The sequence below is a fragment of the Emydura macquarii genome, unplaced genomic scaffold (genome assembly GCF_026122565.2).
Source record: "Emydura macquarii macquarii isolate MOO-44397 ecotype Brisbane River unplaced genomic scaffold, CSIRO-AGI_Emac_v2 contig_2676, whole genome shotgun sequence".
Taxonomy (NCBI): domain Eukaryota; kingdom Metazoa; phylum Chordata; order Testudines; family Chelidae; genus Emydura; species Emydura macquarii.
The window spans coordinates 6,021,154-6,038,427 of record NW_027132813.1 but is presented as its reverse complement, the minus strand read 5'-3'; the positions used below and the strand labels follow the sequence as shown (position 1 = coordinate 6,038,427).

The 17,274-nt window shown below is 36.5% G+C and overlaps 1 protein-coding gene across 2 annotated transcripts in view; it reads right to left on the bottom strand.

Moving 5' to 3' along the window:
• The window catches only part of BABAM2 (BRISC and BRCA1 A complex member 2), a 309,803-nt gene that overhangs the window by 291,890 nt on the left and 639 nt on the right, over positions 1-17,274 (bottom strand). For both annotated transcript variants that reach the window (XM_067564795.1, XM_067564796.1), the window contains exon 2: positions 13,667-13,828. In XM_067564795.1, the coding sequence (XP_067420896.1) occupies positions 13,667-13,794 (128 nt within the window). In that variant the 5' untranslated portion in view covers positions 13,795-13,828. The remainder of the gene's footprint in view (positions 1-13,666; positions 13,829-17,274) is intronic.

The following is a 17,274-nucleotide window of genomic DNA, read 5'->3' as shown; positions in this document are numbered from 1 at the left end:
ACACAATACTATTGCTGAACTGAGGGTATGTGAGTTAAAAAGGGTGGTGGTGATTTGGTGTGAGCCAGTATTTTGACATTACATTGGTCACATTTACTAATTTTCTTCTGTTTTTAAAGATTCTACCCCATGATTTAGCCTTTATTCTTTATACCTTATGCTTAAAACAGGAAATGCAGCTAGAACTGGTCATAAGAAACATTAAATATGGTTGTTGTAGAAGGCTACGGTGTGTAAACAGTTATTGTGCAATGCACTACCTTTCTGGATGGAAGAAACTAATTGACACATCTTGTTGATTTTGAATCCTATAGTCACACAGTGCTGATATTTTTTAATTCCACCAGCACTTTAGTCTTCACAGTTGCTGGAATAAATGTTTTGAAAACTGGCACCTCAGTCTGAAAGACCTCAAATACATACCTAACATAACCTTCAACTATTGCAAACTCTGAGCTGCTGTAATATATATATTTATTTTCTGTGATGCCTGTACACATGTAGTTCACTATAACATGTGAAACTGTAAATGAGGATGGAATACTATGCAAAATATGCAGCATAATACTGCAACCAACACACATGCCATCTGTTTGGAAGGAAGGTCAGGCTAAAATTTAAAATTAGGTCAATGCAGCTGCTAACTAAGTATACTTTGAGTAAAATGCCATTGAAAGTGGCAGTGTTCTGTGATTTCCTGTAATTAATAAAATGGCAAATTTAATAGCATTATAATTTACTAATGGCAAATGCAGGTTTACTACATGACATCAGTGACATTTTGTTTCTAGACTGCTGCTGCTGAAAGAGCTATAGTGGGTGGAGGTAGAGAAACAGCTAAATTGGTCTTCTTCATTCCTCCTCCCTGCCCACCCAGAGATCTGGAACACAGCCCAAATTCCTATCCCTGCTCTGGAAATACCAAAAGGGGCAGGAGCCCTCCATCGCCTGGCATGGGATTAGAACCCAGCTGCTGTTGCAGGAGCTGTAGGAAAGAGGTGAGAGAGAGAGCACACCTTCAAATACTTGGGAGCCATTTTAAATAATTTTTTCTTAAATATATTTTAAATATTTAAAAAAATGAAAGAGAGATCTGAACATATTTAGGTCCGCAATTCCCTCCTCAGTTTGTTTAGGAGTGAGAACTTTTTTTAAATTGGACAGGTTGAAGGAAGTACTCTTTGGGTCAGTAATGGTGGTGCAGTTTGGCAGGGGCACTTATACAGAGGATAGGAGAGAGATGAATAGTTTATGGGAGCTAATAAACAAACACCAAGTTTTGTACCTTTTAACATTTTGCTTGTATGTGGTCTTAAAATGTAAGCTCTTCTGGCCAGAGGCCATCTCATACCTTGTGCATGTACAGTGCTTGACACAATGGGTGCCATTCTGAGTTGGGGCTTCTAGGAGTTTTAATACAAACAGACAGTAATAATAGTTTGTCCAGCAGAGAGAAGCTTCACAATTGGATTCAAGTAACAGTTTGAATTCTTAAACACCTTATAAAAACTGAGCTCTTCACTTTGTAAGAGACATTTATGACTTGGTGTATGTCTGTAACTGCCTTTAATACTAATGATTTATGCACATGTACAAAGAGGTTAATATACTTCGAACAGGAGTTAGGAGTTAACAACAATTAAGAAGTGAAGGAATTAAATTTTTAAAATCACACAAATAAAGAGGGAAATTATAAGAGAATTGCTAAATTATATGCTCCAAGGGGCTGAAGTTAGATGGAAAATTCCAGACTTGACTTGATTTATTTAGCATTAGCATATAGGGTTCATTTTTCTTCGCAAATTCAGATGGGGATAAAGTTGTAAAAAGGAGCTTATGGGGAGGGCCTTCCAAGGGTATGAAAGAGTTGAAGAACTGCCTCTTAGCTCAATTTTTATCCCTTCCACAATAGAGGGATTTTTGCTGTGAGTATTCAAAATTCTTGTGACATATTTTCACGATTGCTGTTCCCTTTACCATATACTTACTCATTACAGGGTAATACATAATCACACATGCACTACTGTAATCATTTCTGCTCTTTACAAATGTGAACTCTAATTCTGAGAAAAATCAACAGACCATGAATATTACCACTTATACATTATTCTCAAAAAGAGGAGCATTCAGTATGAAATTATACTCTACCACCTGCAGTTTCAGATCCTCTTAATGATGTTCATGGACAGAGCTGATTCAAACAGAAAGTTTCAAAAGCTATGCTATCATAAATGTGATTTTCATTAGACAGCTAGCATTGTTTCCAACGTTCCATGTAGTAGTCAAAAATATCACCAACTTCTCTTTTAAAATCAGAGACTTCATTTCAAACTGGGTTTTTTGTTTATTGAATATGTATCACTGGGACCGAGAGAGCAGTGAATGTTAGAAAATACAAACTAACTAAGAATGCATACAGGTTTATATAAAATGTTTTCCTCAAACCACTTAACTAACTCATTGTTAAAAAAGTTCTATCGCGGCATTAAACCTTTGGTTTTTAACTCACACATTCCCTTCCTGGCTGGTACCCAACTTTTCCAATTCTGTTTTTGATAAATGCATTGAAACTAATTTCTGTCTTGCAACCCTAAACTCTCCATGTGCTAATCACAGGAGAACTCAAACACACAATTCATGAGTACAATCAAACCATGCCCATCTTGAATTTACCATTTCATGAGGACCTCCAGAAGCTTGCAAAGACTTGCCTGAAATATTGCAATGCCCTTTGGAATAGGGATAAAGTTCTTAACGTGCCCTCATTCAATTCTGGGGCACACTGGAAAGAACTCTGGGATAATCCTAATGTCCCAAAGAAACTTCTGATTACCAACCCCACAAAAGAGCTTCCCGGCTTCAAACTTACCCTGGAAACAGTGGTCCACATTGAACTGGTTCAGAACATTACATGGCAGTTGCTATCATTCTTACACCTTTGGAGGATGAGAGATAATGCACCAGGTGACTGTGGATACCGGTTGCAAACCATGTATCACATTGTAAATCAGTGTCCCCTTTGATCATTTGCTGGTGGCAGCTGACTTACACCAAGCCACTTCCAAAGCTATTCACTGGCTCACTAATCAAGATTTAGTTAATTAAATGTTGCTAATCCCCTCTCTCACTGTAAGAAAAAGAAGACGGGAATCCTTTGTTAAACAGAATTGCTTAGGACAAATATGCTTTACAATAAAGATATATGAATTTAGGAATCCAATACTTTGGATCCGAAAATTAGACTAACTGGAAAGCACCCAAGATATGTACTGGAATTATAAGGCTATGCCTTTGCCCTGGCCTTTGCCCATTAAGACCTTCAGTGATGTACCTCTGCTCCACGTACTTTCAAAGTGTGCCCAAAATGGATACTATAAGCTGCTTTAGGAGTGAGGGCAAAAGACGAAGGAGCCAATGACAAAAACTTTAATGGTTCCTACCTCTTGCACTATCACCGTTATGGTGTCTGGGCCCCCCTCTGCCATTAAAAATTAACTCAAAAGTAACAAAAAAACACTGTTTTGGGTATCCAGCAGCACTGTCTACACGAAAAATTCAAAAATCATGAGATTTTAAAAACAATATTTTTGCGTGGTGTTATTTGCCTTTTGCTTTCTGGGCCTTTAAGGTGAACTTGGTTCACATTTTCAGGCTTTTCACTGCAACCGTGAGAGACAGAAACTTAAAAAATAAAGCTGAGATTCTTATATAATCACTTGCCTTCAGGAAATAGGGTTTTAAGAAAGACATCATCTATCGTGAGACTTGAGATAAAAATCAGAAGAGTTGGTAACACTGCATTTTGATGTGGCAATAAGAATTTATGGGTTCAGTACCTATGTCTGGGTTGAGGGGACATTAAGATGGAGTTATAATTGAGAGTATGCATCAATAATTTAATGATAAAAATAGTTACAGGAATGGTGTAATTATTCCAGACCAGGCGTTACAAACCCAGATGGGGAAAAAAAAATTTCCCCAAGATTAGGGTTACATGATATGCACATTAGCTAGATGTTTCTGCTAAAATAATCAACAGTGAAATGATTAATGTTGATACTTAACCACCTAGAATTTCAGGTTGTTTGCAAACTAAAAGACAATGCTACTCAGTTACGGTTTTCAAGATTTCTTCACAGCCATAAGGAATAGAGACATTTACAGACACAGATGTTGCATCAATTTAACATTTTAAAACTGATTTAGTGAAACCAATTCAAAACCTTTATCAGTATATTTTGTTTACAAGCGGCTAATTTTGGCTTAACTTAAACCTCTTCCTAATTGATTTAAGATCAACCAATATAAACCAGGTTTATATCAATTTAAGAGTGTTCACACAGGCTTTTGCATTGGTTTAACTAAACAGATTTTTAAATCATACTTTTAGACAAACTGGTGCAACTCTGTACGTAGAAAAGGCTTTATCTTTAAAAAAAAAAATGCAGGCCTTATCTATCGTAGAAAAATTGTACCAGTTTAACTAAATAAAATTTAAAATCAATCTAATCAATCCTTTGCCAAACCATAATGTAGACATGCTCAAACCAATTTAACCTTTGCTGAAATTGCAACTAAAATCATTTCAGCAAGAACTAAGCCTGTTTGAGAGTGCCCACATTATTAATGGGTTTGTACCGGTTTAACTGAACTGATTTAAAACTGATTTAATTAAACCAGCACAATTTTTCTAACATAGATTAGCCCTCAGATTAGATTCTGGAATGCAATTCTGAATCAAGGGGTGAATTCCACAGTGAACTTCACAGTTCACAATTACACATAAAATTGTCAGACACGTCACAAATTCACAGCATTTTTGACTAATCACAACTCTCTGTTATTTGAATTTCCAGAAGAGACCAGGAGAGCTTTAAGGCACTCTTGCTAGGACTTGATGGGGGATGGCATCTGAGAACAGATTGTGCATCCCAGCCAGGAATGGTCCTTCTCCCCCCTTCTATACCAATAAAGACAAAACACTGAAAAAGAAACAACCAAGAAGGCATCAGAGTGTATTGGTCATAAACAAGGCCACTTTTGAGCAAAGGCTCCAGTAGGGAACAGGACTCAAAATTCCCAGTGTGTCAAAACCTTCACCCTAACAGGCACATAGTACTCATATGGAACTAACTCAAATCTAGTTCCTTTCCAAAGTAACCAGGCTTGAATCTTGATGAGTTTGGGTGGAAGGGAATATGACAGCCTTAACAATGCAATAGTCAAAGTTAAATTGCCAACAGAGGCAAATGGAAGGCACGATGCCACTGGAGATGTCAATTATTATAGGATGCCTCAACAAAAGTGCTCCACAGATCCTAAATGTTGAGGTTCATTTGAAGATTGACCACAGAAGTACCATAAGAGGACAAGGGGGGGGAGAGAAGGGAGTAGTGAGGGGGGAGGAGAAATCAAAGCTGGAAACTGTTATCAAGGATTATCAAGGGTTAGTAGGAGTTGTTATTATAAAGGCGAGTGTGACTGTTCCTGAGTGAACTCATCCACCAAACCATAAAGCACTGACCACGAAGTGCAGTGGAGCAGTACAGATATATTGACTGCAGTGTCTGCACGGCACACCTATAGCTGTCTTGAAGGCTCAAAATGTAAGTACTCTGGAAATTCCTATATGGTTTCCAGTAGGATGCACATAACCATGAGTAGGCCCCACTGAAATTAATGGGTATTTTGCTACTGACTTCATCAATGGGGCCTAAGAATCCACAGAAATAGGTATCTTGAGAAAAAATAACTTTTAAAGAAACAGGTTTTAAAGTTTTTTTATAGGAGTTTATTTACAGTTTCACAATAATCAAATTTCCCCAATTTCTTTCATGTTTTGATCAATTGTATTTCACTAGGATACCTTTGTCTTCCTAGTAATAACTAATATATCAGATCTTAACAGCAGTCCCAATACCACTCCTTAACCTCTTTGTTGTTGATTCCTTTGTAATCATCACCTAACCTTCTCTGCTGTCTGCCTCCAACACATCACACATCTTTGAGTCATTACATTACTTTGAGTCTTTACAAAGACCAAATTCAATAGCTTTGATAAAGTACAACAAATATCCAATCCACAGGCTATAAAATCCTGTTTACTTATGAACACAATTTTCCCTCGTGGCAACATATTGCCCTGATACCTCGCCACTGGGTCAGCTCCATCTTTCTAGGGACAATTAAGATACACATTTAACTGTAAAGAAAATGCAGTAGCATCCTCAGGTCTCTTGCTTCCCCAGGGCAGAAAAATCAAACTCGTTGCAGACGGAAAAGGTTTGGCTACCAATGAGCAAATGAAAGTTGTTTGCTATAACTGAACTTCCTGGTAGCCAATATCAAGGTAGTACTTAAAGAAGTTTATTTCCCCACATCATAGCCAGGAGAAGAGTACTAGGACTTTGGTCATCCAAGAGATCATAGAGAGTTTGAAAGTGATAGCACTACTTGGGGATCCCAAGGCATTTTTTTCCCCCAGCATCAGTGGAAATCACACCCTAGATAATAAAACTTCCTTTTTGTTGTAGCCGTGTTGGCCCCAGAATATGAGAGAGACAAGGTAGGTGAGATAATACCTTTTATTGAACCAACTTCTGTTGGTGAGAGAGAGGCTTTTGAGCTTCCACAGTGCTAAAGAAGAGCTCTGTGTAAGCTCGAAAGACAGTTGGTCTAATAAAAGACCTTACCAACCTTGTCTCGCTAAAACTTCCTTAGAAAGATTTGCGTGCTGATTTATACAATTCTGATAGCACTGCAAAAAAAAAAAAAAAAAAATTATGTAGGTGTTTGTTTCCCATTGTGTCAGAATAGTAAAGAGCCTCTCTGGCAAACTAGGAAACTTTCTCTTTTAAGCTGATTTGTTCGAAGACTACCTGAATCTCAAAAATGACTGTCCTTTAAGAAAACACAGTTGTCCAAATTTGCTTCTTGCCAGACTTTGAAATTATTTTCAGATATTAAGGGCTTGATTCTGCCACCCTCACTGACACTTAGTAGCACCTTACTATGCACGTAGTCCAATTTATTTTAGTTGGGTGTAATGTAAGGATGGTAGAACTAGGCCCAAAATTGTACTGTACATTGATTGCAAGGCCAGAAGGAACCATTGCGATCATTTAGTCTGATCTAGTGTATAACCCAAGCCATAGAACATCCCCAAAATAATTCACAGGGTACAACTTTTAGAAAACATCCAATTTTGATTTTAAAATGGTCTGTGATGGAGACTCCAACATGACCCTTGGTAAATTGTTCCAGTGGTTAATTACTCTCACTGTTAAAAATTTATGCCTAATTTCCTATCTGAATTTGTGTAGCTTCAACTTCCTGCCATGGGATCATGTTATACCTTTCTCCGCTTGACTGAAGAGCCCATAATCAAATATTTGTTCCCATGTAGGTACTTATAGCCTGTAATCCAGTCACCTCTTAAATTTCTTTGTTAAGGTAACTAGATTGAGCTCCTTGAGTCTATCACTATAAATTATGTTTTCTAATCCTTTAATCGATCTCGTGATTTTTTTAAAAATAACCACTCTACTTGTACTTGAGATTCCCTCCTGCTTATGCATCCAGTTCATACTCAGGAATGTCAGTCCTTCAGGTCAGCTGCTGATCTCATCTCACCTGCACTTAAAACTCCTAAATGCATCTACTGACTAATGTGTCTGATCTGAGACTAAAAATAAGAGCCAGCCTCCTCTGACTCAGTTTCATTGTAAAATGCCATAAACCAGCCATTTAATCCCATATCTGAGTTGCAGGAAACGGCATAATTTAGCCAAGTACATCACGGAATATGATGGACTGAGAAGAGGTGGAGAAGGAATTTAGAAAACAGCTGTCCATGTAAGCAAATCCATTTCTTTTCCACCCAGCACTGTTGACAAGGAAATTGAGGCAGAAGACCAGGTTTCATTTTCAGCGTCTGGTCAGATATACTAATCAGTTAAAAAACTTGGGTGCACTGACCACGTCTAGAATTTGTCCAGCAAATATTTAATTGTATTATTAAAATAAATAATTAAATGCCACTTGTCCACATCAGGTATTTAATTGCACCAAGCTTTGACTACTGTATTATGTTTTTCCTAGTCTATCCTTGATAAGCTTACACTGAGAAAGGAAGCCTTGTATAACAGGAACTTTTTCTACATAGTGCTGCCCTATGCAGGGAAAAAGGAAGGCAGTCTTGATAGTAAGCAGCCCCTGGCAGGAACCTCTAGTACATTAATAAAAGCTCTGGTTTTCAAAAAGGGTGCATTGGGTCAACAAGGCATGGACACCTAAAATAAATAAATAAAAAGTGTTCTCTCTATAACAAATTGGGAAGAAGTGCATTTAGCAGGTAGATTTAGGGCTATATCATCTCAAAATATCTTTAACCAGACTACAACACACCAATTGGCACTCCCACAAATAGCTTCCTCTCATTGTTACTGAAGTGTACATCTGGCTGAAACAATATTCAGCATTTTTGAGGTCAAATAGGAGGAAATCTCTCACTTTACCAACCTAAAGATATTAACATATAACCATGCCAGACAATGTTTAAGGTGAATTAAGCTTGAGAAAGAGAAAAGTAAATGGTATTTCATGCAGCTGTTAAACCACAGATCCCAGGCTAACACAGCAATGGCAGTTGCTAACCATAATTCATTTTGGTGCTCTAATTTTCTTTTGAAATATTACAAACACTTATATTTTCATCTACCTACTCCATTTACTGCAAAGCCATTAGCAGCTGTATGCACCATGCTGAAATTACCCCTTCTGATCAGACATTTCCCCCCTTCTTTTAGTTCTAAAAGTGAAAGTGCAAGAATAACTGCCCTAGAGACTGGACTCTAACTCTTCAGAACAGGTGCAACAGAAACAGAGGCAGTGCAAGGTTTCCAACACTTCCCCATAAAAGAGGTTTCAACATCTGAGCCCATGAAATTCTTGGTTTAACTACTGAGACTGCCAACAAAGCAACCAACTGTATGTAAAAGTGGTTTTTTGGTAACATGGACACACATCCATTAGAAACTGGAGTTAAACTCCATCAACTTACTTTACACAAGAAGCTGATAGCAACAGCTTGTGGTGTAGTCTGTTCAGCAGCAAAATATTCTATATCCCATTATTAATCCCATCAGCTATCAAGTTCTCCCAGTTACACTCATTTTACTTAGAGTATGGAAAACTTTTTAAAACAAAACAAAACAAAAAAAAGACAAAAACCAACAATTTTTCATAATATCTGTCCATCAACAAAAGCCACCCAGCCTGTCAGACTTTATCCTAAACCAATCAAACACATATTTAAAAAAATTAATGTGAATGATGGAATGCAATTTTTCTCCAGTACCTGAAGAAGAACCTTTCACTTCAAATGAAACAATGCCATGAGATTAAAGGATTAAGGAGAAAACTATTACAATAAGGGAATCATTGTTTCAATATTTCACAGCACATCCCAAATGATTTCATGAAAAATTTTAAAATGCAAATGTACATTTATATAAAAAAGGGAAACACCCATATGAAAAAGGAAGTATCAAAACCTCACAGTCTGTTTGCTAAACACAGAGAACAAAGTAACGTTGTCGGTCAGGAATCAGGGCAATAAACTAATTCATGAACATCCTATTAAATCTCTGTACAGAACTTGCATGTTGCCAGCATCTACTCCAGAAAGTACTTCATTGTGTTTTACAACTGCTGTATGTACATTCATATTTAGGAGTTTCTGAAAGAAAGACTAATCTCAGAGATCCAGAAATGAATGAGAGATCTGGACAGGTAGAAACATCAAAATACCAAAATAGATTACTACCAACATATCATAAGAGGAGAATTTTCCACTGAATTACATCACAGAAAATACAGAATAGAGTGTATATGTCTAGCATCCATATCTAATTTATATGATTAAGTGTCTGTAAGAAAATCATATAGAGCTTGAACCTAGCCCAAACAGTTCTGCTCTTAAAACTCTGCCTGGCCCAAGATCTCCAACTAACCAATACAAATAAAAATAATAATACTGACTAAATAAAAAATCTTTGTAGTATGAGCTAAAGCTCACCAAGTGTGGGCTCTGATGGACAGTGAAGGGAAAAAAGTTCCACAGGCAAAGGCATTCTACTGAGAATGTCCTTCCATTAACCTCAGAAACACAAATTCTTGAGGCCAGAAGCCTCAATTGTTGTAATATGAGATAGGAAAGACAGCAGCCTCTTAAATAACTAGGTCGTAGAACACATAAGGCTTCAAAGAGAGGTTTTCATATGGAAGACCATTTTCCATTTCTACATCAATTTGTTTGATAACCGACTTTCCCCATTCACATTCTCTGCTGTATAGAAGTATTGAATGAAGTGAAAAATGCCTTCAGCCATACCTCACTGTTCTATTGTTCGACCTTTAAAACACAGCAAGGCTAGGAAGAGTCAGCACTTGAAAGAAAAACAGCCAAAGAACTCAGTGCTGCAGGATGTGGTGTTTAAGCACCAGAAGGCACTCTTCTTTGGGTCAGTAACAAACTGATAACCTATCAAAGTGCGAAGTGTGTTGATCCATTCAAACACTTTTTGAAGAGTAGGGCTTTTACTAATAAACTAGAGATGCCTGATAAGGTCTTTTTAACACCACAATTGATGCTGTTAGAAGTGACATCTTTCAGATGTGTTATAGTATCGAGGACCTATTTTTGTTCACTGAGGAGTCCATGGCACTTTTCACAAGGACAAGGATAGTACAAAATTTTACTTGAATCCCCTTCTCAAAGAAGTGTCAACCCCAACTAAATCATCTCAGCCAGGGCTGGAGATTTCACCACCTCCCTAGGTAATTCTAGGGATTTCCCTATCATAACACTCTCCTCCTACACTCCCTAGGAGCATGAATTAACATACCATTATACTTTATCTGCTCATCATACTGCTTAACTGTATATCAGTTCTTTACTGGCGTTTGCAAAACATGGAGAAACCTGAACTCTACCATGAATCTAGACAGTAAATTTGGAAAAGTAAATGGTAAATATGTTATTTATTGAAAACATCTAACACATCTTGACTTCAAATAGTAGAATGATAAAAAAAACACTTTTTAAATTTTGCTGATCATTTATAATTCAAAATTGATTGAAATGATATGATAGAAACTTAGAGCTTGATCCTGCATCTTTCAAGTCAACAGGAATTTTTCCACTGACTTGACTAGAAAGGGGATCAAACCCATAGTCCCAAAATGCTGATGAAAATCTCAGTTAGTTTTATAGCTACCTCCATAACATGCAATAAAAATATTCAATGTCCTGTAAATGCTTCAAGCATTCAAAACTCTACCACTATGACTCAATATAGAACATTGTTAATCCTAATTTATAAAAAGAAATAACATAAGAACTGCATGGCTGGTAAAAAGATAAGAATTCATTCACATTTTGGTCATGTGCAATCTACAGATTTTAGATAAACAATCTGCTCACCGAAGCAGATTCCTGAAACACTGTGGAAGGGGTACCTGCAAACTTCTATTATCTATGTTCATAGCCACTGAAATAGTTACTTGTCATAATTTCAGGGCCATAGAAGTTATTCTAGAGGGGTTTTTTTCTGTTGCATGTTTTAATGTTAATTTAATATTGTCAATCTGTGCAGTGGATAGGGGTTATTTTTATTATTATTACAAATTCCAGTGTGCCCTGTAATAAACAAAACCATGCAGTGCTTTGACAGATATCATGTGTTCACAGCTTTGTTTATATTCCCACAAAGTTATGATCTCTCTTTTTTAAAATTTAACTTTTGATTTTTGAAATTACAACATTTACAGGAAAACTAGAAATGTTTACTCCACAGAGACTTCATAAATTTCTGTTTAAAGTTAGTCATTTCCAAACATTCAAGCAATAGGGCCAAATGCCTCTTCCTCAACCTCAATACTTACTTTAACTTTAGACCTGGTCCAGCATCACTGAAATCACAAAATGGGAGTTCTGTGACTGACTTGAATAGGAGCAAAAGCAGTGTCTTCTTCCCAATCTATAGCTCTTCTCTTATTTTCCTTCTATTTGTGCTTAGACCTCCCTCCTAATGGCTCCTTTTGTTCATGTCACCACCTACACTTGGAACAGCTTCCCATTTCCCCTAAGCACTAAATGTTCTCCCTCTCCTCCTTCAAATCCCTCTACTTCTACAAAGTCTTCAAACTTTCATCACTCAGGATGCCTCCAGGCCATTTTGTACTTGTACTTGTATCCAATTATATCTAATGGAGTTAGATCATAAGGAACTCACAAGGAATTTGTCTGTTCCACATTTCTAAATTGCCTTGCAAATTCACAGTGCTGATAACATATTATTATGCTCCATAAGTAAACAATAACAAAATCAGCAACCTTTCTGAAAGCCCACAAGGTTTACATATATTAAAAGCACTTGCAGCTAACACACTTGAGGGCAAGAGGAATTATTAGGGGTAATTAACATCCCTAAAGACCTAATGCAATAGCTATTAAATCATGTTGATTTGGAAAAACCTGGTAGCATGGAAAACATAGGGCTAATATACAGTGTTCAAGTAAACACAGAAACTTGGATTAATCCAATTCAGTTTCAGCAAGAGACCACATACAAGCTTCAATATGAGAATCAGCAAGTATCAAAACATAGCTGAGCCCTGAAACAAGAAAATATTGGGACTTAAGCACCAGCCTTGGTATATGGCAGAACCTAAACTAATTCATCATGCAGGGGAACGTAGGCCCTATTTGGGGCTGCTTCTGTTGAGTCCTAGATTCCTGTGCATAACTATACAATATAAAAAAAATCTTCCCTAAAAGAATAAACTCTTCCAAAAAACATTTAGAGAAATAAAGAATGAAAAAAATAATTTTCCTTTTAGAAAAAATACATTTGAAAAAAATCAGCCAGAAAAAATACATCTTAATATCACATTGCACATATAATGTATCTTGCAAAGTCAAGTCACCTCATCATTTGGTTTTGTGTCAACCTCTCCCTTCCTCCCCCTCGCCTAATGTCAATTGTCATGTCAGATCATGTTTAACCTCGTTGTAAACTCGTGAGGCAGAGATTGCATCTTTACTATCTCAGTAAAGTACCATGCACACCTCTAGAGTTTCCCAAGTATTCATAATAATAAAAATTAAAATCAGATGTGAATATAGTAATTTAGTAAACCCTATGCAAATGGATGGCCCTGATGATAATTGGCACATATTATGAATGTATCTTATTGATCTCTTGAGAGAAATCAGACTGGAGGAAGGAAGAACTTTTCTTCCTCCCTTACAGCATGGAGGTGTCATGTTCATGACCAGAAGCAAGGCTATTCAAGTTTATCTTAACTGAGAGCATTCAATATTTGGCTTAGAGTGAGAAAGCAAGCAAATGACAAAATCTTCACAACTCTGGGTTTACTGCTTAAGGATAGTATTATCAAGATGAAAATGTTTTAGCAAGAAAGCTACTGCCAATAGCACAACAGATAAAATCACAAATACTAGAGAATGGTAATGGAGGACAAAAGAAATCTAGTTGATCTCTCTGCCCCGGATTAATTAAAATACATATAGACACAGTAAAATCAGCACTCTAAATAAAGACATATGGCCTCTTCTCAGATAAATTATTCAAATACTTACCCTGATTTCAGGTCTGTAATTCTTAAACAGTTAGTAGAATCCAATCCTACTTTTCCATTTCTGACCACATTGGAAATGAAAGAAGAGAGTGCTGGTGAAATTCTGTTCAAGGCAACTTCAGGAGACATTTTAACTTATCCTTCTTTCCTACTGTACTGAGCTCTGCATTGGAAAAAACAAGAAATTACCTGGTGCAAATTCGCATGGAATGTAAGTAACTCAAAGGAAGCACTGGGTCCCAAAGTTTTTTTGGTTTGTTTTGTTTTTTTTAAAGCTGTAAATTTGATGTGTTAAATAACTGTTAATCTAACACAGTGATGAACTCAAATATTCAGGAACGTTCCATAATTATAAACAGACTGAAGTACATACAGGTTTATAGGTAAGGGAAATGAGCAGAGTATAATAAGGCAGTTCTCTCCCCCTAACTCAAGAGTGGTCAGATCAGGAAGGCTACTCAATGAATCTGAACAAAATAATGGAACCTTTTATTGGTTCTCTACTTTTACTGGAGATCCAATCCCTATCAGTAAACAAAATCAACTGAAATGGACTAGCCTGACACCTAGGAACATAGCAATTATTATAGCCCTTGCAAATTAAAATTCCATATGTGACAAATCCTGGCCCCATTGAAGTCAATGGGAATTTTTTTTATTAACTTCAATGGAACTGGATTTAGATCCCTATAGGTATCTTCCCATGTAATTTCTAATGAGAACAAAGGTCAGAAACTAGATTAATTTCACTACAGCTGGTACAACCAGGACTGGCATCCCTTTTGCAATTCCTTTTCTTCACTAAATACCTAATTGTAAAGACTTCACTGAACATATTAGATTTACTTATTAGTAATGACTAATATAATACTCTTCATCCAAAGATTTCATTGCACTTTTACAAAGGTATCACTATTCCCATTTTAAAGATGTGGAAACTGAAGCACACAGACGTAAGGGTACGATTTTCAGAAGAGCCTATGTGACTTGGGTGTCTAGGTCCAATTGAAAGTCAATGGTACTTAGGTGTCTAGGCCATTTAGGTGCTTTTGAAAATTTAATCCTGAATTATTTACTCAAGATCATGCAATAGAGTCACTGGCACAGCTGGGACTGGAACCCAAATTCTGCATTGTGACTCTAGACCATAGCTTTTTATATGTTTGAAAAAATATCAACTGAGGCTGTATTTACTTTCTTACTGCAATATAGACTTCAGTTACTCTGGACAAGATCTCACATCCTCTATCTATAACCCAATAGAGTTCACATATACAAAAGCATCTCCAGAAACCAAATGCACACAGAACAAGCCTGAGATCTGGGGGATTTGAACCCTTTTCTCCACTTTCACTTTTGCTCTTTTTCCTTCTCTTATCAACCCTGCTCCTTGTGACTGCTGTCATTATGATATCTTTCTTCCAGTTTGTTTCAGAGAACAAGACAAAGACAACAATAATGCTGTATATGGATTGTGGCTATTATCAAGTGTTCTATAAGAGAGCAAATAATTCCCTGCAGTAGAAAACTTCACAGTATCATGTTTTTCTCTTCTTTTAACATTTGCCAATTTGAATCAAATCCCATTTGCAAACATTAGTAGGCGACTAATAGCTAATTCTTACAAATTGATAATTCCCTGTAATTGGTACCAGTGTGAAGCATCTGATTTAAAAATTTAGCTCTTATGAAAGTAATTAACATTAAAATATAAATCTTCAAGAAACAGAGCCTACATTAGCACTTTTAAAAACATTATATTTAAAGCAAAGGCCTAGCACTTTATGACAACCAAGAGACAAGTACATTAGTATCTCAACTGAAAAGTGTAAGGTTGCCAATATGTTATTGTTCATGGCATTTCCAGAAGGCACAGAAACAAATATCTGTGATTGTTTTCTGCTCAGTATGGATGGATTATCATGGCTATGTCCCCACAGTCTCTTTGAAAGACACATAGGAACACCCAGAGTAAATGTTGAGAAAAATAATAGTTTTCACCCATTTCCTGTACAATGTGAGGGGGGTGACCCTTTCTGTATAAAAAAGAAAGAGAGTTCAGTTTTGACTTTGTATTATATGGGTAATTTTTTTCTGATTCAACATAATCTTTGGTCATTTGAAGCTGAACTTACAAGCCCTCCACAATGACAATCAGGATCAGGCCCTTTATCTGAGTCACAAAACACAGGGATATTGTCACAATAAAGTGCAAACAGCTCCTATTCATTCTCCTCATCTATCTCTGATTATGAGGTACAGTACATCATTTAGTTTAGACCCATATTTATTTCCATTCTACACAAGCGGGTTATTGCACTCTTTATCAACATCACACAATGCTTAAAAAGATATTATCAACTAAGTTTATAAAAAACATTCAGGTTTTGTAAACAAAGGCTTTACAAAATATGTTTACAATTTGTCAGAAATTTTTTAAATTCTAATTCACACTGAAATGTTTTTCCACAATTTAAACCTTCTTCTGCAGTACTGGAAACAAAACACAAAAGTATTGAGTTAACTTAGGTGAAATGAAAGTGACCAGATAGCAAAAGTGACCAATCAAGTTTCACTACCTAAAACAAAATACTTGAAAAGTAATCAAAAAGCATAAATGAAGAAATGCAAATTAATTTGTTTTAGTCCTTTCAATTTTAATAATCTATTACTAGTAAAACAGGTAAAACTAATATATGCTTTTTATTCTTAACAATGATACACTAGATCTGAGAAAATTATGGGTAGGAACTGCCTCAACAGCATGAGGGATCCTAATATAGGATATGCCCTTCCCTTCAACCTGGGTGGCAGCATTATGGATATTCTATAATTATATGATATTACATAAATTAATCCATATGAAAGCACCAAAGAATATACTGGAGGTAACAATTCTACACTGGCAAGGGGAATGGATTTGAAATGACTTAAAGATCTTTTTCATCTCATCCATGATTCTATAATTTCCACCTAACTTTCCTTTGCTCTTTGTGGTTGTGTCCTTCATTCCAAGGGTCTTTTATAACACACATTTTAAAGTTCACATTGTCCCACAATGGGGGTCTTCTGATAAGCAATATGGTACAGTCCACTACATTACCTCTCACCACTTTTTTTTACAAGATCTGCAGGAAAAAAAACCACTACACCAGGGTTTCCCAAATAAGAGTTGTATTGATGATCTGTTGGGAAGCCTGAAGATGACATTAAATGATATAAAATGGGGCAGGGTGCCGATGCCCTTAACTTTAACATAGGAGTGGGGACAGTAGAGATGAAAGGTCCTCAACAGTCAATGCTCCATCCTGATCATAGACAAAGCCACTTGGATCAAGACGATGTATCACAAACTCCCATTTTAATAGAGCACATTAGCAGTGATCTGTTTTCTTATCAGGATGGATGCTGGGACCTGTCACTTACACAAGGGCAACACAACAATCTAACAGCAGTGCTTCGAGCAAAACTGCTTGTTACGGTGTAAACTCTTTGAGGCAGGCACTATCTTTTCACTCGGTGTTTGTACAGCACCTAGCACAGTGGAGTTCTGGTAAACGTCTGGCTCTCCTAGGTGCTATTAATAATTAATTAATAATTAATTAAAAA